Source organism: Scomber scombrus, chromosome 12 (genome assembly GCF_963691925.1).
Source record: "Scomber scombrus chromosome 12, fScoSco1.1, whole genome shotgun sequence".
In the NCBI taxonomy this organism is placed as follows: domain Eukaryota; kingdom Metazoa; phylum Chordata; class Actinopteri; order Scombriformes; family Scombridae; genus Scomber; species Scomber scombrus.
In genome coordinates, this window is record NC_084981.1 from 20,915,883 (window position 1) to 20,939,346 (window position 23,464).

Consider the following 23,464-nt stretch of genomic DNA (forward strand, 5'->3'; position numbering starts at 1 on the left):
ATTTTGATTTAAAAAAATAAAATAAAATAAACACAGGTCAAATTTGTACATTTTAATATATAAAAATGTGTATCAGCTGCATAAATATGCATTGTATTTCCATTTTTGTATAGCCCTGACCCTAACCCTAACCCTGGCTAAAATAAATGTGTATATGGTGTTTTTACAACTCTCAAATGTAAAAGTGGGTCAAATCTGACCCTGGACAGTATGTAAGGGTTAAATAGTAAATCATGGGGCATATGTGTCACAGGTGTGTTTGTGTACCTGCTGTGTCGAGAAAAGTTTCTCTTACTCTCTCTCACACACACACACACACACACACACACACACACACACACACACACACACACACACACACACACACACACACACACACACACACACACACACACATTTCTTAGAGCACTCACACAACTTCATGTCTACTGTTTACAGTATGATCGAGCAGAGATGTGACTGACTCCTCTTTTGACCAATCACATTGCACCATTGAATCAGCGCTTGTCCAATCAGAGAGCAGAGCAACAGGGTAGCCTCGCCCCCAAACTGGAGGCTGAAAAACAACGTCATCAGCCTCATACATTTAACTTAGCTTTAGCCGAAATGAGGTAGGTGTAGAAATCATACACATATCTCGCCGAAACTTGTGTTTTTTCCTCATCAACCGAGAAGACAACGATTATTTATTTAGTGCTATCTGGGCGTACAGTGCCAAACATGTATATAAAAGCCTTATTCCGATGCAGAGACATGCTGAAAGGAGAATTGATCGTGTGAAAAATGCTTGGCTAGCTTAATCAATGCTAGCTAACGAGCAGAGGGGGCCGTAAAAAAAAAAACCGAAAGTGGCTAACATTAACGAGAGCTTGAACCCTATCACAACAAGCTCTGGGTAATTAAATCATACCTGCCGCTGAAGCCACACCAAGAAGAAAAAGGAGAGGAAAAAGAAGGAGAAGAAGGACTGATAGAGATAGTTGCCTTGCCTACAAAGTAAGTAACATTGGCTTTGATAACTAAGGTTAGCTGGTTAGATAGCAGCATTAAAAGTGGCCTCTGGTTCAGTAAAGAGGACAGCTGACACGGTGCTAATGTTAATTATGGATCAAAACGAGCAGTAGTAGTTTAATGTGTCGTTTTATTAATGATAATGGAGGTCGTCATCATGCCGGGGTCCCTTTTTCTAAATCAATTGACTGGCCTTTTTATCGTTGTTATCTTATAATGTGTTTATTATTCTTTAGCATTGATTCATAATTGATTAAATTGGGTGTTTTTAACTAGCAGGTAACATTTGGTAAAACATATACTTATGTCTGTCTCTGTGATGTTACAACTCACATTTTTCTCTTTGTAACTGATGGCGTCCCCTGTCTTTGTTTTTTTTTTTTTTTTTTTTTTTTTAAATTGAGGGTGATTAATTTTTAACTGTGGTGTCTATCAAAATACATCCCACATTTGAAAGTGATTCAAAGGTGAGGAGTGTTTTTTTTAATTATTACACCACATGAATATTTGCTACAGGTGCACTGTTGAGGTGAATATACATATCCCCCCTAAAAGTGGCAAGAGGACACGTTTTGATGCCAATACTACCCCACTAATATTAATATTGATGTAATAAACCATCATTTGCTGTCAATCTACTTACTTAATCTCCAGTTCTTTTATATTTTGCATTCCCCATCCTGTCCCAATGAAACACAACCACACAAGAATTAACATCTTTTACTGCTTTGTTGTGGTTAGTTTTTATTGGGTTGTTGTTGGTGAGTGTGTGTGTGGCTGTGTTGCTGCCAGCGTGTTTGTGTAACAGTTTGTTCCAGAAATGGCAGCATCATCATTGGCATGTTTGTGTTGGCACCTTGGTGTGAAATCCAGCACTAGCCATGCTGTTATAGTTTACGGCTACTATGGGGGCGAGTCTATGGGCACGTCCAAAGGCTTTTCATCTATATATTTTTGTTTTCTGTCTGTTGACTGAATCACTTTACACGTAGATGTAAGCACAGATATACAGTGTTAACTAGCAAGCAAACCAAAAAGCAGAACTAGGTAGATAGATAGATCGATCGATCGATATTTATTGTCATTGTCACCAGTACAACGAAATTTTAAAGTGTACTGTATGTAGATTAACAAAAAAAGATAAAGTTCCTAATATCACTGACTTCTACAGTATTTAAAATTAGGCTGGGTTACGCCTGCGTTGTGTTCTTGGTGTTTTCAGGTCTCAGGTGAGTTAGGATGAATACAAATGTAACAGAAACATCATCTGGTTGTGTGTGTCTGTGTCTGCTTGGCTCATTTCTTCATCAGCTGGAAAAAGTTTGGGTCTTTTTTCTTTTTTTTTTGCCAAGTTACAGATGCCGAATGTCTAAAAGCTATTAGACACAATGAAGTCCAATTCCAAAGACTATTGCATAAATCACAAAATCTTGTAACCACAACTATGAATAGCAACATGACTTTACAATAGCGATACTGTCATATAAATAATATAAATAATCAAGTTTGAGGTATGATTAAACACATAGTAAGGAATAGAAACCAAAATACCTATATTTAATCACTTTAACAATCATAAACATAAATAAATGACAATATTGGGTGACAATGAAGTCAGATTACCTTTTATACTATATTGTTACTATAGCAACCAAACCAGCTAGACTCAACTTGCATAGCTAGGCTGGTATTAATTTAACAATTACAACCTTTCTTCAAGTATTAACATTAAATTTACACTAAGTTGATTCAATAGCACAGGAAAACATGGGAGGGAACCTAGTAGAATATGCACAAATGTAACAAAAAACATGTGTGTGCGTGTGTGTGTTTGGCCCCCCTTTAGAAAGAAGTAAATAAATAAAATAACAGGAAAAGACTGCAAATAAGCTACCTTGTTAAACTAGCTTGGCAACAAATTCGGCACTCTAATGGTAGTCCAATCTCTCCAAATGTATTCGGATTAAAAACTATGGTCGGCGATCTCAGATATTGACAGGATTTATACAGAATGGAGCGGGTATGACGTAGAACAAGATACAACCATTAGATGTTGTTAGTGTCACATTCAATCTAAAATTTCATCAAAAAACTTTAATCAGAATAGAAACGAATGTCTTTATTGTCATTGTACAAAGCACAACGCAATTGAAATACAGTACTTAAAAGTGCAGAAAACAATAATACATTTTAAAAAATTTAGTTCAGTTTAGTGCAGTTATGGCTTTAGCATAAAAACTGTATTTTAATCTGTTAGTGCGTTCTCTCATTGTCTTGAAGCGTTTGCCCGAGCAGTTCAAAGAGTCAATGTTCTGGGTGAGATGGGTCACTGAGAACAGTCTACCTCTTTGTCAGCTGGAAAAAGTTTTGACCAGCGTGAGCTTGCACAAACCCCAACACAGAGGTAAAACATGGAGACCCAATAGAAGAAAAATAATCAGCAGGAATGATTTGATGAAATTCATAAGCTATGTCTACATTAATGAATCTGTTACACCAGCATAAACACTCCCTGCTTATGCTGATCTGCCAAATTAGGGACACACATGACCAAGGTGATTACTTAAACTTTTGTAGTATTAATAAAGTTTCACTGGTCTTATTATGATTATTTGGACCATTCTCTTACTATAGGGACATTTGTGATTAAGACAAGCACACATCTTCACTTAAAATGTGACTATCAATCAATCTTCATTTATATAGCGCCAAATCACAACAGAAGTAATATCATGGCACTTTACACATAGAGCAGGTCTAGACTGTACTCTTCAGTACTTAGACTATCAATGTAAAATACAGTTATTTTGGGCAAGACTTAAGCAGGGATCATTGAACCATCTGGATACAATTTATCTGTCTGTGTTAACAGGCAACCATGGTATATCCTACAAGAAATGACATTTCTATTAAACTAGTTATTACACAGTAAACCCCTGCAATAACATCCATTTATCCCTCTGTCTCTCTCTATCCCATCTTACTGAAAGAATGTCAGCAGAAAAAGGTACACATCCTCTCCATGTTGCCGAGAACCCACACACAGTTCACTAAAACATGACCCATTTACTTCCTCCTCTGTGGATACACTCTGATAGACTCCCCGTCTGGTCAAGTAACGGCCCCATCCTCCCCGACGCCACTGTATTGAAGATGAGCGTTTGCTCCGGGAAATTGACCGCTTCTGATGTGACTTCAATGATTCATCATCAAATCATCAAAGAGAGATGGGTGGGGGGGTCTAAGATATACCCCTGGTCTGTTTGTTCAACCTCTACCCCAATTTATTCAAAAACATTAGAGACTCAGTGAGGGTTAAAACTGATTAAATTTTAGTTACAATCTTTACCATTACACCAACTGTTTCAGTACCTGGAGGAGTTTTTTTTTTTTTTTTTACTCTTTCAAATATGGACGTGGCTAATGGATACTTAATCAGCAGAAAGATGATTCCTTGTCTAAAGGGCAATATAAGCACATTAGTAGAAATTGATCATTTTAAAATTTACTCCAGGCTCTCAGCATTAGCTTTCTTAACCGGAGATGTAAGATAAGATATTCTTTATATTTTCTTTTATTCTTTTAGTCCCACAATGGGGACATTTGCATTATTACAGCAGTGACTGGACAGTAAAATAGAAAAGCATCAATAGGAATACACTGTATCTAGTTTTTCTCAATACATCCATGTTATGAATGGAGTGTGAATCAAACACTGAATGTGGTCGGGAAGCGTTCCTCATTGTCAGTGGACTACTACTACTTTTTGTTTTTTTGTAATTGAGATGTCTGTCTGTGTGATTTACCATGAACCCTGCATGGGTTTATTTGTGTGGTAACCCTGTCTGTGTATAGTTTGGAGATATCAAAACTGAGAATTATTATTATAGGACTTCTAGCTGAGATGTGATTGATATCATTCACTTATTCTGTAATGGTCACTATATAGGTCAATGACGTGATGCAACCCAGTGTCAATTGGTGTAACCAGTATTTAGGTCTGATTTTGTACAGGAAAATGTGAACTAAAATGTAGAATAAATATAATCCACTTTTAGCAACGCAACACTGTTTTTAAAAAAACAAATTTTACATAATTTGTCACAAATTACTTAAAATGTTTAGGATATTTCCTTCTTAATATTGACAAAATGCTTTAAAAATTAAATGTACAAATATTCCAATTTTTTTTCTCTTTTCATTTGATGTTTTAAAATGAAGTCATATAAGTATAAGTACACTTAAATACACTGTAGGTGGATAAAATATTTAATATTTATCATTCTTTTGTGCTTACACCATTTGACATTTTCAGGAGCATTCAGTCTTACTTTTGGTAAAAAAATGGTGCAAATGTCATTTAAAATGACACGAAATCAAGAAAAATACAAAATGTACATTTTAACAAACCTGATGCTGCTTTTAAAGAGCTTTAAGATATTTTTGAATTGCTCATCTTGCCAAACCTTATTTGTCACTCACCCATATAAAGATTTATGTATAGAGGAACATAATGTCAGAAATTAAAAATACAGTTTTAGACAATATGTTAGTTATTTCTTTTCAAGCAGAAATCTGACTTCTAACATTACATGATGATATTTAACTTCAGAGTTAATTCACTGTAGGGGACACAACGCTGGCACACGTTACATTTAGTGTGCATTTAGTGGGGTCTCCGCTAAATGATGGTGGGTTATTAAACTAAATGTCTAATGGCACTGAGATAATTAAATAGTGACGGGCAAAACATTTCTAGCCTTCATCTGGCGCCAGTGGCCCTTCTGTGTCTTGTGTAGTTTTCTTTTGAGAGCCACATGCAAATCATTGATTCGGTGATTACTGAGAATTTTTTCTCAGCAGTTCCTCTATCTGTAGTGCTTTAGCAGCAGCCCCCCTACCACACCACTGTGATATATTTTCCACCGGCCTGTTCACAACTTATCTTGTTGACTCATTGTATTCTGAACGTACTGTGTTTTCATTTATTGCTCACAAAGCAAAGTCTGTTGTTTATTTTCTGTCACCTGTTGTTTCCCCTGCTGAATACAACTGCACAGACGCTGATGCTGTCATCTGAATATCATATCACATACTCTACTCTTCATGTCACCAAACAATAGTCAAAGGAGAGAGAGAGAGCTATTATGTTCACTGCTGTGGATAAGTCTTCGCTCTGTGTTTGACCGGCTTAATCTGGCCCTGCATGTATCCCATCAGCAGCTGACTGATAAATCGAGTTAGCTTGTTAAAACTACCCTGCTTGTCTGAAGTCTGAGACCTGTGGGCCTGTCTGCTGGCCTGTTTTTAACTTTGGCTCAAACAGCCGTCAGCCTTTCACTTCATCTCTTCATCTGTAGCTGCCTGTGCTGCGAAAAAGATGTGAAAGAGACAGAAGAAGAGTGGTTATAACATACTTTTGGATATTTGTTTCTACTGCTGTTTTGTTGTTTTATTGTTTGGTCTTTGTTTCTGGTGTGATCAGTGCTAATGTGGTTGTTTCTTCTAAATGCGACATCTCAATTTTTGTTTTTGTTTTATCTCCTGCAGCTTGTGTTTGGATGGGACTTGATTACCTGTTGTAGACTGTGAAGGATGTGAAGGAATCAATAAAAAAGTATAATTCAAAGTAAATAAATAAATAAGAGTGGTCAGTTTAAAAACTTCTGTTGAGAGCTAACTCTGAAATACATGTGCACTCCATAGATGGCCCTTATGAATGTAACACAAACACACATACACACACATAGATATATACATACACACACATACAGTACCAGTCAAAAGTTTGGACACACTTTCTCTTTCAAGTGAATGGAGTGTGTTCAAACTTTTGACTGGTACTGTACACAGACACACACACACACACACACACACACACACACACAGTGGCTACGGCTGTGCAGCCCCCTTGTCGCATGCTGCATTTACTGCTTCTGTTGCTACGGCGACCACTCAGCTACCACTCCAAGCTGCGTAGCCGTGGAGACGAGAGACTCCGGGTGACATCACTCCTCCTCCAGAGTTCTCGGTGCTTACTCACATCATTCCGAGCCCAGCTCAGGCCGAAGAGACTCGAGACGAGCTGAAACTTACAACTACTTGCAATGCGCTGGCATGCAAAATCTGCCAGTTTTACACCAATGCGACTAGACGAGGTGGTGTATCGTCTCCATAGCAACAACTCTTTCTACCTCTGTCCTAACTGATGACTTTCCAGCCTTTTTCTTTTGGTAGCTGGATATAATTTGTAGCGGCTTAAAATATGAATGAGGATACTTGTTCCAGCTGCATTTCTAGTATTGATGAAATGGAGAAAAATAGGGAGGCTGATCAGAGTTTGCTGAATCGACCAGCTGACTTTGCTGTGAGCTGATTTGCTGTTGAAACAAATGATGTCCCTTACATTGTCTCGTACATACCAGCAGCCACTGATGACTTGACAAGCAGGCGACGCCCTCAAGCCGGCTTTGGGCCATTTCACATAGCTGCAACCTTTCCTAACCTTGCATCGCTCTGAAAATGATTAAGTCTTTGTTGTAAATCTTTGGTCTGAACAGGGCCTTATTCATACAACAGTGCATGGTTCCTACGGTAGCTGTCTCTCTTGAGGTTGTGGTTGCAGCTGTGTACGTGATGTTATGGGCCCTTTTCTAAAATGTCAGGGTTCTTTTTGCTTTGGTGCAGTGTATGTGCCGTCATCGCACGAGCGAAAGAGCAAGTGATTTGGTTTGGTGATTCTGCACATGGCTTTGATATCTGCTCAATAAGAAGTTGAATGTGAGTGTGTGTGTTTGTGTTTGTGTGTGTGAATGCATTTGTCGTCAAGGTAATAATTCAAGAGGTTAGGACCAGGATGCTTCGTAGCCCTTTGATATGCGATCAGTGGACAAGTGTGCTTGTTCATGTGTCTCTGCAGAGATGCAAAATAATGCACCTGCTGTATCTCAGTTTAATGAATTCACACGAGACACTTCAGCACTGACCATCCACTCTTACTCTTTCCCAGAAGTAAACGTGGCATGATTTGACCTTTTTATGTTTAGAGGATAATATTTAGATTTTGATCAGGTGCTATAAGGTAAAAGCATCAATAAAAAAGGCAGAGAAAAACAAACAAACATTAAACATTATAACAACAAGAAGAGCATAATAGCAGCAACCAGCAAAGTTGATTAAATGTCAAAGGTACTGCTAAAAAGAAGATGTTTTAACTTTCAGTAGTCTGTGATCATTTTTCTGTCTCTTTCTGAGCTGCAGTCCTCGGATACGTGGTTCTCGATAAACAACTTGGCTGGCTAATCTGTTGTTGTTGGCTTTGGTTCCGTTTCACACACAAATTTAAACCAACTACAACCATTAGCTACTGAAGGTAAAGGTTTTTAGATTCATACATGTAATATTGACAGCTAAAATAAAAAATGTGTAATCAGTAATCAGTTTTTATTACTTTAAAGTAATCTTTTAACAAGTCATGACCAATGTAAAAATCCAGTGTAAGGTAATAAAGTTGTGACTCGAGTTTTGCACTTTGTCCACAGCAGTTATGAAGCAAACGCAGCACGTCAGTAGCACAACAGGAAAAGCCTCCCACAGTTTCACACAGACTGGATCCGTTAAGCCACAGAACTACAGTGCACTCACATGTGATTTTTTACACAGCTCACAGACCGATGCACTCACGCGCAAAAGTTGAAGTTCAAGTTGTGGCCGATGATGACAGTTTGTATTGACGGAAATTAAAGCTGCTCTATCTGGCAGACACAATTTAATTTTTAATTTTGACCACACCCAGCACCAGGAGGGTTGAAACTTAAACTTAGAGAGGGCAGTGAAATCCATTGTCACTTTTTGATTATTGATGATATTCACAGCAACTAGTGACCCGAAATACTTCTGATACTTCTGTACAACATACAACATTAATGGGTCATATATAATCTAACCATTTTTTTTGCTGCCGAAACAGCTCACATCATTATGTTTAAAGTTATAGTTATTGTTCTTAGTGTAGACAGCCTTTTACATACCTATAATTATAGGCAGATCCTACATCTCTGTATTTTAAAGGTGAATAGGACACGCTGGTGTATAAGACGCTCCTCACTTTTAAATGAAAAAACATTGTGTTAAGGGTGCGTCACCGGTTTTTACGGTATTTGCCTTTGACCTCAGTCATGGATAACTGGCCTCACAGAAATCAGATATGGTGGGAAACAGATCATGTTTGTGTTTTTAAAAGTTTTAACCTTAGACTTAACCGTGTGTACATAAGTACAAAACTTTTTTTTAAGCTGCATTTATTGATACTTTATGAGGCTAAGAGGCTATTAAGTAGTGTGATAATCATTAAGACTGTAAAATTTTGTTTCACATTACGTAACCAATTATAACACAGGCCGGATACTGAATTTCTCTCTTGATGCTGCTGTTCATTTAGCTAATGCACGTGCAGTTACGGACAAATAACACACCCTCTCTACCACTCCATAGAGTTTGTTAATGCTCTTAACAGCAAATTCTGGCCCGCCAAAGAAGCTTTTAAGCCTGCTCCTCTGTCTCTTTATGGATAAACGAAAGTGGCTGCACTATTTTTGGACATGAAGAGTAATGATCACAATTTGGTTGAATAATAACTTTAGGTCTATGAAGTAAACAGTTAAATAAACACACACACACATGCTTAAAAGCTCTAGCAGTCCAAGTCTCTTTTAGAGTATCTGTGAGACTGTTTGCAAGGGGTCACATTTTCAGACTGATAAAAAGTCAACTGAGATCTTTAAACTGTTTCTGTTGGCTGAGAAGGAACAATCCAGACTATTGAAAGTGGAGGCCAGTGACTTTATATAAATATGCACAGTAATGTCTCCTCTTGCTACCGCTATGCAAAAGTGAAGCCAAAATATCTCTTATTCAGGGAGCTGCCATCGTGTTTGTGTGACATCTTTTAGAGCCGGAGTCTGCGCAGTAGAGTCACGCTGGCGGAGGTTTGAGAGCGGCTGTCACAGCTGTCAATCATGACGTCTCACCTTATTTTTATATCATCAAATAACCAATTAAAAACAAAGTTATTAGAAAAGTCATCTTTAGGAAAAAGTTATTTCACGTATACTTAGATTTTTTAGATTGGCTCATGTCCCATCCACTAACATGGAGGGGCTTACGACTTATACTGCTGACAGCTAACAGAAGGCAATCATGATATTTTTGTTTCACTTTTGGGGAGCTGTCATGACGTCTGTATTTATATAGAGTCATTGGTGGAAACCAAATTCATGTTTACAGCCTACAACCTGAAAATGAAAGTAGGAGGGAAGAGGGTGGCGTTTTTGGTTTATACAGTTCTCAGACAGCGAGCCTTTCAACCCATACAGCAACATTTAAAAGATGAACTTTTGATAGACCAGAACTGACCAGCGTATGACTGGATATACTGCTTTTATTTTTATCATTTGTGTAGCACCCTTTATATTGGTCACAGTTTAATTCTTTTAAACTTTTTTTGTTTTGTTTATTTTAATTTGCTGCATCATTTAACTTTTCCAAGATTCTCCTCTCTACTTAAGGACCACTTCTTCCATTTCATGTAATTTTATCCCTCGCAGCTCCTTACAGTTTAATGGTTGCTGTGATTGCTTATTTGTTACAACATAAACCTATTTCAGGACACTCGTAGTTGAATTGGAAAGTCTGGAGTTAACTTTAAAATTTAGGTGTGCCAGAAAGCGAAGCTGTTGAGCCAGTGTGCTCCAATGCCAGCCGCTCTGGAACTGGTGCATCTAAATGGAATGAAGTCATGATTAGTTTCACCTGTGTCTAAATGTCCGCTGTGAGAAAGACCAATCGTCCCACAATCAGATATCCAATAGAAACAGGAAACCTCGTCACACCTGGGAACAAATTGTGGACAATGAGTTCCAGGAACACAAGCAACAGGGATGAAGTAATACAAACTCGTGCAGAGATTTAGCTTCTTTTTGCTATTTTTGAAGGAGCGTATGGTGTTTATGGTGTGGAATCTGTTGTGTTATCAAAATCTGAATTCTGGTTTTGTATCAATATTGAAAAGCGTCTGCCGTTCAATTAAATTTCACTGTCTGGTTTTCTTTTCTTTTGTCCTGTCTCTCTCTCTCTCTCTTTCTCTCCTGCAGGTAGCAGTGGGTCTCTCTAGGGCAGAGCCATGGGTGCGTTCCTAGATAAGCCCAAAACCGAGAAGCATAACTCACATGGTGAGGGGAAGGGCCTCCGCTATGGGCTGAGCTCCATGCAGGGCTGGCGGGTGGAGATGGAGGATGCTCACACAGCTGTGTTGGGACTTCCTGCTCCCGGTATGACTGACTGGTCCTTTTTTGCTGTCTACGACGGTCACGCTGGCTCTAGGGTCGCCAACTACTGCTCTAAGCATCTTCTGGAACACATAATCGGTGCTAGCTTAGGGGCCGGAGGAATGCAAAGCTCCCAAGCTGGTTCAGACAGCACTACCAGTGACACCCCGACACAGATCCCTCCCCCAGTGGAGGCTGTGAAAGCCGGGATCCGGACAGGCTTCCTGAGGATCGACGAACACATGCGCAGCTTCTCTGACCTGCGAAACGGCATGGATCGCAGTGGATCCACAGCAGTGGGGATCCTCCTGTCCCCCGAACATTTCTTTTTCATTAACTGTGGTGATTCTCGAGCCGTTCTCTACCGAAATTCACACGTGTGCTTCTCCACGCTTGACCACAAGCCTTGCAACCCACGTGAGAGAGAGCGCATCCATAATGCTGGTGGCTCAGTGATGATCCAGAGGGTGAACGGGTCACTGGCTGTATCGCGGGCCTTGGGGGACTACGATTATAAGTGCGTGGATGGCAAGGGCCCCACCGAGCAGCTGGTTAGCCCTGAACCGGAAGTGTTTGAGATGGTTCGGGCCCCTGAGCAGGATCAGTTTGTGATCCTGGCCTGTGACGGTATCTGGGATGTCATGTCCAATGAGGAGCTGTGCGAGTTTGTGAAATCTAGGCTTGAGGTGTCTGATGACCTAGAAAGAGTCTGCAATGAAGTAGTGGACACCTGCCTGCACAAGGTGCGTACAAATTTGTGGTTTGGCATGACTCAAAGTGTGTTTTTTACTGAGTGTGATAGCCCTGTTTTCAATTTTCCTAACTGGTAATGGTTTATAGAGATTAAATGTGAGGAATGTGGCAGAATCAGACCCTCCAAGAAACCTGTTTTTCTACAACTTACTACTTCTACTTACTACAGCATTAAGAAAGCTATTTAAATTTTTACTTTCAATGGGAGTTGTGTGAGTATTAAACATGCATAAAGTTCAAAAGAGTTGTTTTTGCTCAGCTGAACTAGATGTTACAGCTTCATTGGCCCAGACTCATGACTAAATATGACTTGAAGAGAAATTTGGTTTGGCAGTTTTAGAACATCATATAGTAAAAATGCCAAAAGGTTAAGTGATCTAAAATCTGTATTTAAGGAAAAAATTGATAGTAGTGACAATTTTAACATGAAAAGATAATATATAAAATGTGTCACTATGTTAAAATAGTGAAATCAGTCAGTATCAATAGTACCTAATGGCTTACTCAACAATGCAGATTATTTCATTACTTGTGTCTGGGAAATCATCTTCATGATTTCTTTAAACACCACGCAGTAACTCCTCTTACCTGCTCTTTCTTCATCCCTCTTTCCTCCCGTCCATCGTAGGGGAGTCGGGATAACATGAGTATTGTGTTAGTGTGTTTGCCGAACGCGCCCAAAGTGTCAGAGGAAGCTGTGAGGAAAGATGCTGACCTCAACAAATACCTGGAGTCTCGAGTGGAAGGTGAGAATGGATGGATGGAGGACAGTGACTTTTCATGTGTAAACGTAATCAAACATGATTGTTGAATATTAAAAATGTTATTTATTAATTTTAGTCCGCACCCTATTTATTTGGATATCACCAACAAACTAAACTAGACTTTTTTTAGTCTGAGGAAGAGCAGATTGCTCGAAACATCACTACTGGTGATATCCAAATAAATTGCCTGCATTGGAAGCTGCAGTGTGCGTACTCTTCTCTTGTTCTTCATTCGTTTTTGATTCAGCACCTGCGTTATTCATTATTTGGATGTGTGTGTCCACCGCAAACGTTTTTTAAAATGTATTCATTTTTGGTACCTTAATTTGGTTTCTCCTTCAACCCGCTCTGGTGTACAATCAAAGTTCCTGTCAAAGTTTCTTTGTTTGACTACCAGTGTTTTACAAGTTTTAAAAATTAAGTAATTATAAATTGTACAATTTTTTGCATTTGAACATTAGTAACGTTGCTTTTCCCCAAATGCAGATTTTAGGAAGAACATAGTTTCCTTAAAAAATTACCATTAATGGAGCATAGCAGTTAATGTCATTTGGTAAACTGAGAAATTTACTATACACTTTTAACATCCATTACTGTACATTATATTGTCTTAAACACACTATTTAATTTCAAATCTAAACCAACATCCTGTTATTTAGGATCTTAAACCACACTGTGAACCATTCACACTGGTGTTTCAAACAGTTGTGTTTTCCGATAGTGAAAAGTAATTTTTCTTAACTCCTGCAGTTTCTCCAACTGAAATCATGTATTATATCTATCTGTGTTTCCTCCACCGACTGAGCCTGCCACTCTCTATTGTCTAACCTCCAGCCAAGTTAGATCCGGCTCACAGCAGAAGAATGACACCATTATGACCTCCTTTTCCATTTCAGCAAGCATCTCTCTGCTTTATTCCCTGTTTGCTGCTCTCCTCCCTTCCCCTCCCTATTCGCATCTTTCTCTCCCTCGTTCAAACATTCCATATCTTCTCTGGATGGGTTCCCTTTTCCCCTCATGTCTTTCTTTCTTTCTGTCCTTTTGTTAATTGTTTCATCCAGTTTGTTTCCTCAGGATGCATGAGACCCTCTGGTGAACACAGTAAAGTTGTTCTAGTCTTTGTTGGTTGTGTCAGCTCTCTTCCCTGGCTGCCATTAGTGAGTGAACCAGGGCTGCTCTGCTGTTTCAGAGAAGCAAAAATACTGCAAATAAATGTTTACTGAATGAGTCAATTGGCTGTCAAGAGTGGGTTGAAATGATTTTAAATTTTAGGCAAATTGACAGTTATTTGTTTGGTCAAAGCAGAGTAAACATTTTGGCTTCTGGGACGAGCTAATACTGGAAGATAGAAAGAAGGAATCAAAAGACAGTAGAAGAGAAAGGGAGAGGAATGCTTTGGCTGAACATTGAACTGGCCCCATGCCACTCTCAACTCAGTTGCAGGCCTTTTTTCTGTCGCCATCTCTCTCTCCCTCTCTCTGTCTCTCACACACACACACACACACTCACACACACTCACACACTCACTCACACTCATTTCTACACGTCCACTTGTACAGTTTCCATCTTCACATCCTTTCTCCTCATTTGTCACATTTTTGGTCTCCTCTCCACTGTTCTCCTCTCCCTCTCCTGTCTTCCCCCAGCTGTTCTTGGCTGTCACCGCTGGTTAATACTGACTTGTGTAACAACATGTCTGGTGTTGTTGTAGAAATGCTGTCTCGGCCAGGGGAGGACGGGTATCCAGACCTGGTTACAGTGCTGAGGAACCTGTCCACTGACAGCGGCATGCCTACTTTGCCACCAGGGGGAGGCCTTGCCAGCAAGTAAGGACCAACGCCCTTAAAGGCGATACTTGGCGTTATGTCAACGCAAGAGTTATACATTATACTTTGATACAAAAAAACCCCATCTGGTATAAACATATCAAAGTGCAAGGAACATTAACAAACCCTATTTGACCCTGCTGACCAACGCCTTTGAAATACCGCCAACTGCCCCATTTCACTGTCTCACCGCATGCATCTATTACATTTCTTTACACTAATGTATAATTGCTGGCGCTGTGCTACACAAAGGCACAATTATGATGGAATAATGAGGTACTACATCTGTACACTCTTGCTTTACAAAATTGCTCCTTAAACTCTGGGTTCCACGTTATATATATATTTTTATAATAATATAAAATTCTGTTCTTTATTAAATTATTATTATTATGTAAATTAAAAGTCTGACTTATTTTTTCTTGCTCAGAGTAAAGGCTGAGTTTTGGTGGGTCACTCGACACTTTTGATTGTGTTGCTGAACAGAAATGAGTCACAGGACATTTTTGACTCATGCTTCGGCAAAAAAAATGTCGTCTCCATGGTAACCAGATACTATCCTCCAGGTGTTATATCATCCCAACCAGGAATAATTAAACAAGGATGTTCCAAGTAATCTAAAGTTATAGACCGAAATATCAATTAGGAAGTTCAGTGAAAACTACCATCTCCATGGCGACGTGAGTAACATACTCAATCACACTGCAAGAGGAAATACGATGGTGTCTGTGACATATTTGTATTTCTCGTTTTTGGACATCAAGCTCCACCTCACTGTACCTTTTTTATTTTTAAATTTTGTTTGAGCAAATGCCCTCTAATGGTACTTTGGATTGATGGTATTGATTGGTTTTTGCACCTGTGTCCTTCTTCTGCAGACGCAGTGTTATTGAAGCAGTATACAACCGTCTGAACCCATACCGGGAAGAAGACGGGGTGAGTATCCATGTATTTAATGAGTCCCTTCATGAAGCTTTTTGTCTTTCTTTGAGTGTTAACAAAAATGTTCACACAAAACTTCTGTTTTTAAGTCTTGAGGCTACATGACACATCTGAGACATCAGCTGTTTTCTGCCTTCACATATGGGTTTCAGTGGTGACTGAAATCCTTTTAATCTTGTTTGAGTCATCCCATCTGGTGGCCCTTGCTGCTTATTGTGAATTTATTGTCTTCAGTTTCAGAGCAGAGCCATTGCAGACAAAGTTTTACGAAGGAATTCAGAGATTGTTTTGAGCCTATCACACCCTCCCCTTATGACGAACACCTGTTTTCTTTTCTGTGCATGGCGTGTGACTTTATGCATGCATGACAACACAGCTTTGTCAAAAAGTCATTCTAGTGGAACTGAAAACTTTTTTTCTCTCTCACTAAATCCATTGACGGCAGGTAAAGCATTTCCCTCAAATTGCTTTGCTGAAATATTTCTACATACATCAGTTAGTTTTCCTCCCTTTAATATTATCTTTGTCCACACACAAATCTATCCCAGAGGACTCAAGTTAACACTTTCTGTATATATTAGACATCAACACTAATTCACAAAATAACTCCAAACAGTATAATTCCTGTTTTTAGGATGACTCCGACTCAAAATCTGATGCAGCTCTGCATCCGTGTAGTTTGGTACTACTCATGTGTTGTTAGAAATACGGGAAACACGCCCAGTTCTATATTAAGCTGAGGTGAATACATGCCATGGTCACTCTTTGTAAATGCCTGGTACTACTATGGAGTCTATTCAGAAAAAGTGTGTGTGTCATATTCCAGTATGTTGTGTCTGAGAATGTGGTCGTGCCTGCTTTAGTTCTGCAAAACTCGATTTGCCGCCAAGCTCTGCTGAAACACGCCGTCTCTGACATGATGGCTTGAACGCAGGCCTCTTGTGGTCTTCTGTGGTCCTGTTTTCTTTCTGTCTTTGTAATTGATGGATGATAAATGTGTGTGTGTGTGTTAATGTGTATGTGTTTCAATGATGGATCAGATGTGTCTGTGAGGGAATGGCATGCTGAGATGCCACTCTGTCAGCTCGAAACATTGCAGTTTCTTTATAAAGGTCTCTCACTTGTTTAATGGCTGTTACGTCTGGTGTGTCCTCGTGTGTGTGTGTCTGTTGGAGCGTGTGTGTGTGTGGCGTCTCTTGTTTAGTAGCTCATGCTGGAGATGAGCTAGCTTTGTCTTTAAGGGCAAAGAGTTACTGTGATTTTTTTTTGCCTGAAACTCACATACACAAACACATATAGCTTACAAGAAAAATATCAATTTCTCTGCTTAAAGAGATTTTATATAATGAGAATGCTGACTTATAAACCTTTTAGTTACTTTCGGACAGTGAGCGGACCGTCACCGTCGCAGCCATGCCGCTGAGGTTGGCGTGTGGCAGGAGAAACAGGGTGGGCCGCTGTCATCTTTTAAACTTGCTGCCACAGCCTGCCGTGTTGCCATGGCAGCCACAGTGATGGAAAAGATACAGTAGCTTATATTTCAAGCTTTCCAGAATTACACACCTCTTCATCAGCAGTGATCTAACACCTCAATGAAAAGAGACGATCTTAGAGCAAAATCTCCATAAAAGTTTGGTTATCCAGTCCGTGCCAAAACACATTAAATTTATCCTTTTAATGATGCTAAACGTTACTGTTATTTTAAGCTTCAAGCCACTCTGTTTGGCTGCATGAAGAGATTAGAGAGGGGTGCTGGTGGTATGATTTGATGATGGTAAGTCGGTGTAACAGCGAAGTTGTGGTCCTTGTTGTGACACACTCAAAATACAGAATGACAAAGCCCACTGTCTGAAAGCATCTTTAATGTCAATATTTTGGTAAGATTTGTAGACGTAGATAAAAAATAAAGTGACACAATATGATAGCAGTTAACAGCATTTGCTCTTCTTTTTTTCCAGTTAAAGGTGCCACCAGTAAAATTATGGTCTTGAGAAATTAAAACCTGTTTTGTCATCCACAGTTGAATTTCAGTCTTACTACCTGTTAGTTACCTGTGATAGTGAAGGAAATAAAACAAAGCTGCATGTCAGAACAATGTTTATTTAGCTTCACAACTTTAGTGCTGGAAAATAGTGCAAACTGACTTAGGTAAGGTGTTGCTACACTGCTTAAGCAACTGTAAAAAGGGAAGTTTGCATGACTCATATTTAAACTTTTTTCTACAGTATGTTTTTCATTCATAAAGAAAGCAGAGCTATGGACATCATATAATAAGTGATATTAGATGTAAAATATTGGCAGCATAATAACATTATTGGTGGGGAAACTGGCAATATGTCTTTGCTCTATTGCTATGTCAAAAATCATTACCTTATGTAGCTAATGCTGCACCAATGTTCACTTAGATATTAGAGAAATAATAATAATAATAATTGTTGAAGCGAAATGCTTGATGATGCATTTTATTTAAAGGTGCCTTTCAAAGCACTCAATGACACCTTACAAGACACATAAAACAACAGTACATCAAACATAATAAAATCAGCAAACATTGAAATGGAAGTAAGTGTAATTATTAAATTATTAAAATATTATTACAGTTAATCTACATGCAAAGTACACTTGGTAGGTTGTGGACACAGCTTGAAATCTGAGCATTGAATTAAGAGACAACAAATATCTGATATGTTATGATATGTTGAAACGATAACATTTTACAGATGGCATCTTTAACTTAAAACATCCCCAAAAATTTCACATATATTAAATCAAGCTTGTGGAAGAAAAGTGCAAATAAAAGAGTGCAATTTGTCTCTTTTTTGAATATAAGAAACAATATTTTGGTCATAGCACAGGTAGTAGATTGTTTTTTAAAGGGTGTGTGGTAAAGTACACACCTGCACACACTCACACACATTGATGAGGGTTGTATAGATTTTTCTAACTGTGTGTTCACCCTCTGATTAACGCAGCCCTCCTGTTTCATTTGGTAAGTGATCACATATATAACTGTTACCCCTCCTCCTCCCGCCCCTCTTCTTTCCACCCCTCACCTACAAACATACGTACAACCACACACACAGTCTTACAGGCATGTTAAGTGGCGACCTGTCCCCTCCCTCTCTGCCTTTGTCACTCCTTCATCATTCTCTACTCCCCGCTCTGATCTACTCTCTAGCATGTGGAGCTCCGTTTTAGACTTTCAAAGCGTGTGTGTGTGTGTGTGTGTGGACGTGAGAGTGTGTGTGTAGGGCTGTCGAGGATGAATGGTTGTCGTTTCTGGTCCTGTCTTTTTCCCTCTCTCACGCACACAAACACGCATGCACTTGGCCCTACGCGCATGCATCGCTGTCTCAAGTCTTTTCCAACAGCTGCACGCAAGCATATAACATATAACAGTCTCTGTGTTACCTCCCCGTAATAAGACAAAAGGCCTTGGAGTTGTTGTGTTGGCGTATTGTTGCAGACGGAAACTACACACTGAGGATGAAAGTGTGTCATGGCTTATACTGCTGTTGTAACTGCTTTTTAACTTAAATGTGTTTTGTTTTTTGTTTGTTGATCCTAGGAAAACCTGGCCTTGAAGTCCAGGTTGGGGGGAAAAAACATATAAAATGACTGAAAAGATTATTTCTACATTTGATAACTTTCTGCTCCTTTCTCTCCCTTTCTCACTGTTTTCCCACTTTTCTTTCTTACTCCTTATTCCCTCCTCTCTCTTTGTTCTATTTTTGTCTTATTCTACTGCCTCCTCTTTCCTCCTTTTTCTCCCGATTTGTTTCTCTGTTCTCCCTCTCGTGGTGGCTTTCCTCTTGCAGAGTGGAGCTGAGTTGGAGTACCACTGGTAGCTGTCCAGCACAACTGCCTGACCCAAAAAAATACAACAAGAAACAACAACACAGGACCACTTTTCCACACAAGATCACATCCGTAGTCACCTTCTAATTTCCCCTGGGTTATTTTTGTTATTTTTATCTGACAAGAAGAGATCAACAAAAGAAGAAATCCTAAATACACATAACACAAAGTAGAGGATTGGAAAAGCAGATTATATTGGTTCTTTTTATAGAACAAAATAGGGGTAGGGGGGAAAATAAGAACAACAGCATTAATGGTCTGAAAGCAGAGCTGCATATACAGTATATACACCAAAAGAGAAGCCAACAAGCACAGTTTTCCCTGCTCCTTGTTTTCTTGCTTTTCTTTGCTGTAGTTGTTTTTGTCGTGGACTGACTGAGACCCTGCTATGAACACCTTGATGATCTTGGATGCCTCGATCAGAACCCAGAGAGAGAATGGAAGACTTCGCAACACGCCAGCCAGCCAGCCAGCAAGCCAGCAAGCCAGCAAGCCATTACCAAACTAACCTCACGGACATTTAGAAAAAATTGAATGGACTAAAGCCCTGATCTACCAGTTGAGGCAAGCTTGGCATGTTCTGGGCATTACTGGTACTCAAATGGAACCCCCCCCCCCCCCCCAATGCTTCACCTGCGCCCCCTGCTGGAGAAAAACTCACAGAACTCCTTGATTTAAAAGCCCCAAACTCCTTACTATTCTAAAACCTACAGGAGGACCTGATCATGAGATTACTGGGTCCCTGAAAAAGGCGTCCAGACTAAAGTAAGACTTGGGCTGGTGGCAGAAAGGCATTACGTGGACATTTAAACTCAATTGTGACGACTCGTCCTGCTCGTCCCTGCTCACATTTTCTCCCTTCGTCTCTCCAAGGATGTAATCAGATGTTTGTTTTATCACTCTTCCCCCTCTGTCTCTCTCTCTCTCTCTTTTTGCTTTCTCGGTCTCTTCATATGACAGAACAGACTTGGCTGCCATTTGCATTGGCAGATGTTGCCAGAATCATAAGCTTTTTAGCCTGCTGTTGTTTAAGAGATAGAAAGATAGAAATTATATATTAAATTCATATATATAAATATAAATATATATACATATAGATATATATTTTGATTTGATTCTGTCATCTTGATTCCCAGCCATGGTATTCATTGTGGCCTAATGTATGTGTGTGTGTGTGGTCCGTGTGTGTGTGCCTATGTGCGCACACATGCATATGTGTATGTTTGTGTGTGTGGACAAACTAAAACACGGAGAAGACATGGTTGCACACACGGTGTCTCCACACAGCAGCATTCCAAAGACAGGGTTCGGGGTAAAGGGATTCCAGCCTGACCCCCTTCTCTCCCCCACCAACCCCCCTTCAACCCACGTACACACACACACAATCCTGCTCTTGCCTTTTCTATCTTGAATATCCTGTGTTAAGAAAAAAATGTTTTGAATCGAAAAAAATTCCATCATTTACTTTTTCTTTTTTTAATTCTTTTTATATTTTTTTTATGTACTGCTATTCAGAGTACTGTGGCTGTGGTCTGATTACAGATGGATAAAGAAACAACAGCACACCTTGTACAGCAGATTTGGGAGAGAGAAGTAGGTTTTTTGGTGTTTCACTGTATGAAGTAAAGGAGGGACACTGTAGGACAGAGGATTGTCCTTTTCATTTTTCCACAGCTACCTTCAATAAACTTTGCCTCAAAGGCACAGAAAGGTTGCTGGGAAAGTCCTGGTTCGACATCCTTGCCTTGACCAGGAGTTCATTTCATTTCTGTCAACCCAAGCACTAAAAAAAAATGAGTGAAACTTGAGACAAAACCTCAACCTCCTTCTTTTCAGTCTTTTTGAAACTTATATGTGCATAAGACTTGTGGGTGCACATACTTCACATGTAGTATGCTTTTCCATAGATGCATTTAAAATCGGCTGCAAGTATATACAAAACTGTAATATACACTTTTTTCCGATCATTAAATGGCGATGTCATTGTGCTTTCTGAGGTGGCAGTATTGGAAGAGAATAGGCCTAACACAGTTTGCTGGCTGGTTAATGTTCTTGTGGTACACCAGCTCTTGGTGCCATATGACAAATAGGTACTTGAATGTGTAGTTCTTTTGCAGTTGCATTGTTTTAATGGGATGATTGATTTTTCTTTTTTTTCTTTGTTTGTGGTGGAGGGATCGGGAGGGGTGGGGGTCTTTATAGATGTGCATGTTATGTGATTGAGGGAGGAGTGTATTTTGTGTGTGAGTGGGAGATGTACTGGGTGGGTGGGGATTATGTGGGCATGCTCAGTGTGGTGCAACACAATGTAAGAGAGGAAAGGGGATGATTTAAAAAAAATAAAAAAGTGAGTGTTATTTTTCTCTCAGTAACTTTTAATTGCTAGTTGGTGCATTAGGTTGATGATTTTTTAACCCCAAAACAGGCAAAGGTTAATGTTTTTTTTACACTGCATCTGATTTGATATTGCTTCTGAAATAAAATCCCCATGTGGACTCCTATGTTATATTTCATAACTGATATTTCCTGATTTTTTTTTACATTGTTTAAGTTTCACCACACTGAACACAGCCTCAGTTTAGGTTTAAGTTTATGTTTAAGCTATATCAGACACTGGGCTAGGAGAGGAATTGAGGGAGGGAAGGAGGGAGAAACATTTATTTTCTGAATGTAATTCATCATTATTCACACTGATTCCACTGCATGGACTGAATACAAGCAGCACTGCAGCATCACATTCTCTCTTTAGTCATTTAATGACAAAAAGCTCTCTTGGCTACCTTGATTTTTTGAAAAAATGAGTTTTTCTAAGGTTTGGTGATTCCTGAATGATTTGCCTGTGACTTGTTGCTTTGGTTTAAGGATATATATATATATATATAAGGTAAAGAGAATTTTACAAAGCAGATTGTCTCCTGAACCTGTCACTTAATCCAGGTTGAGCGGGTTGATGTGACCATAGCTACGCAGCAAGAGACAGACATAAAAAAACTTGATGTTTATTCTGACTTTTTTGAGATGATAATGCACCCTCGTACTCTTTGCCACTTCCATCTAATGTCTCTTGTATTACTGGCCATGATAAATTCCACATTTGTTTTTGTTTTTTTTATTTATTCCAATGCTTTTAAGGTATTCTAAAAGTGCTGTATTTTGAAGACAAAGAGATTACAATAAGCTGATGTGCATTTGAGAGAGATGTATGACTTTTTAGTCGACTCGCCTTCACATGTGACCCTCTGAAAGGATCAAAAGGTCCATTGGGGTCACAGTGAGGTTGAGGAGACACCCAGGATTTCCACCATCCCTTACCCTTCTTCCTGTACTATTTTCCCAGTATGATATTGTGATGTTACAGACCATACAGTGAACATAAACGTCAATAAAAAGATGGATTTAAGTTTGAACGGCTATGCTTTTTGACTGACCATTCTTGTGAGCATTCACTGCTCAGTACAAGACAAATTAGATGGCTCATACATTTTGTTGCTGTTATCTTAAGTTTGTTCCCTGTACAAAAAGTTTTGCAACACATTCTGTGCCTTTGCAAACAAGAGGGGCTTTGCACAAGAATTAGTCACTGTGTAACTGAGAAAAGATTAACCAATAAGTCTTATGTTTAAAAACCTATACAGTGCCACCATGCATTAGTGCACATATGATTGCATTTCAGATGTGCAGAGTTTACTCGGTAAGATGTCCTATGATGCCTGTCAATCATTCCAATTTTCTTCTCTCACACTTGAACATGAAACATTCATTTATGGGTCAGAAATAAACAGTTTGGTGACAGATACAGGTTAAAGTGTTAAAAAGGTTCCTCAAAAGTACACCCATCGCTTTTATCAGGTGCTTCATTGCTCTGGTTAGTTTGTTCCACACATTAGAATAATATAGTGATCTCTGTGTTCTCTGGTGTTTTATTTGTACACCTACTTATGCTTGCAGAAGGAAAAACTGTACTTACTCTTTGACAATTATAATT

At 39.1% G+C, this 23,464-nt stretch overlaps 1 protein-coding gene across 1 annotated transcript; it reads left to right on the plus strand.

Moving 5' to 3' along the window:
* Window positions 1-607: 607 nt before the first annotated feature.
* Window positions 608-22,877, plus strand: ppm1ba (protein phosphatase, Mg2+/Mn2+ dependent, 1Ba). Its single transcript, XM_062430080.1, has 6 exons — window positions 608-996; window positions 11,163-12,079; window positions 12,718-12,835; window positions 14,565-14,679; window positions 15,558-15,615; window positions 19,440-22,877. The coding sequence occupies exons 2-6, from the start codon at window positions 11,192-11,194 to the stop codon at window positions 19,467-19,469; spliced, it is 1,209 nt and encodes a 402-aa protein (XP_062286064.1). The 5' UTR covers window positions 608-996; window positions 11,163-11,191; the 3' UTR covers window positions 19,470-22,877.
* The last annotated feature ends 587 nt before the right edge of the window (window positions 22,878-23,464 follow it).

What these genes read in the sequence shown, in the direction of transcription:
- ppm1ba (XM_062430080.1), top strand. Translation starts at nt 11,192, where the DNA reads ATGGGTGCGTTCCTAGATAAGCCCAAAACCGAGAAGCATAACTCACAT. An exon ending in TGGACACCTGCCTGCACAAG is followed by an intron (nt 12,080 to 12,717) that starts GTGCGTACAAAT and finishes CGTCCATCGTAG; the next exon opens with GGGAGTCGGGATAACATGAG. An exon ending in CCTGGAGTCTCGAGTGGAAG is followed by an intron (nt 12,836 to 14,564) that starts GTGAGAATGGAT and finishes GTGTTGTTGTAG; the next exon opens with AAATGCTGTCTCGGCCAGGG.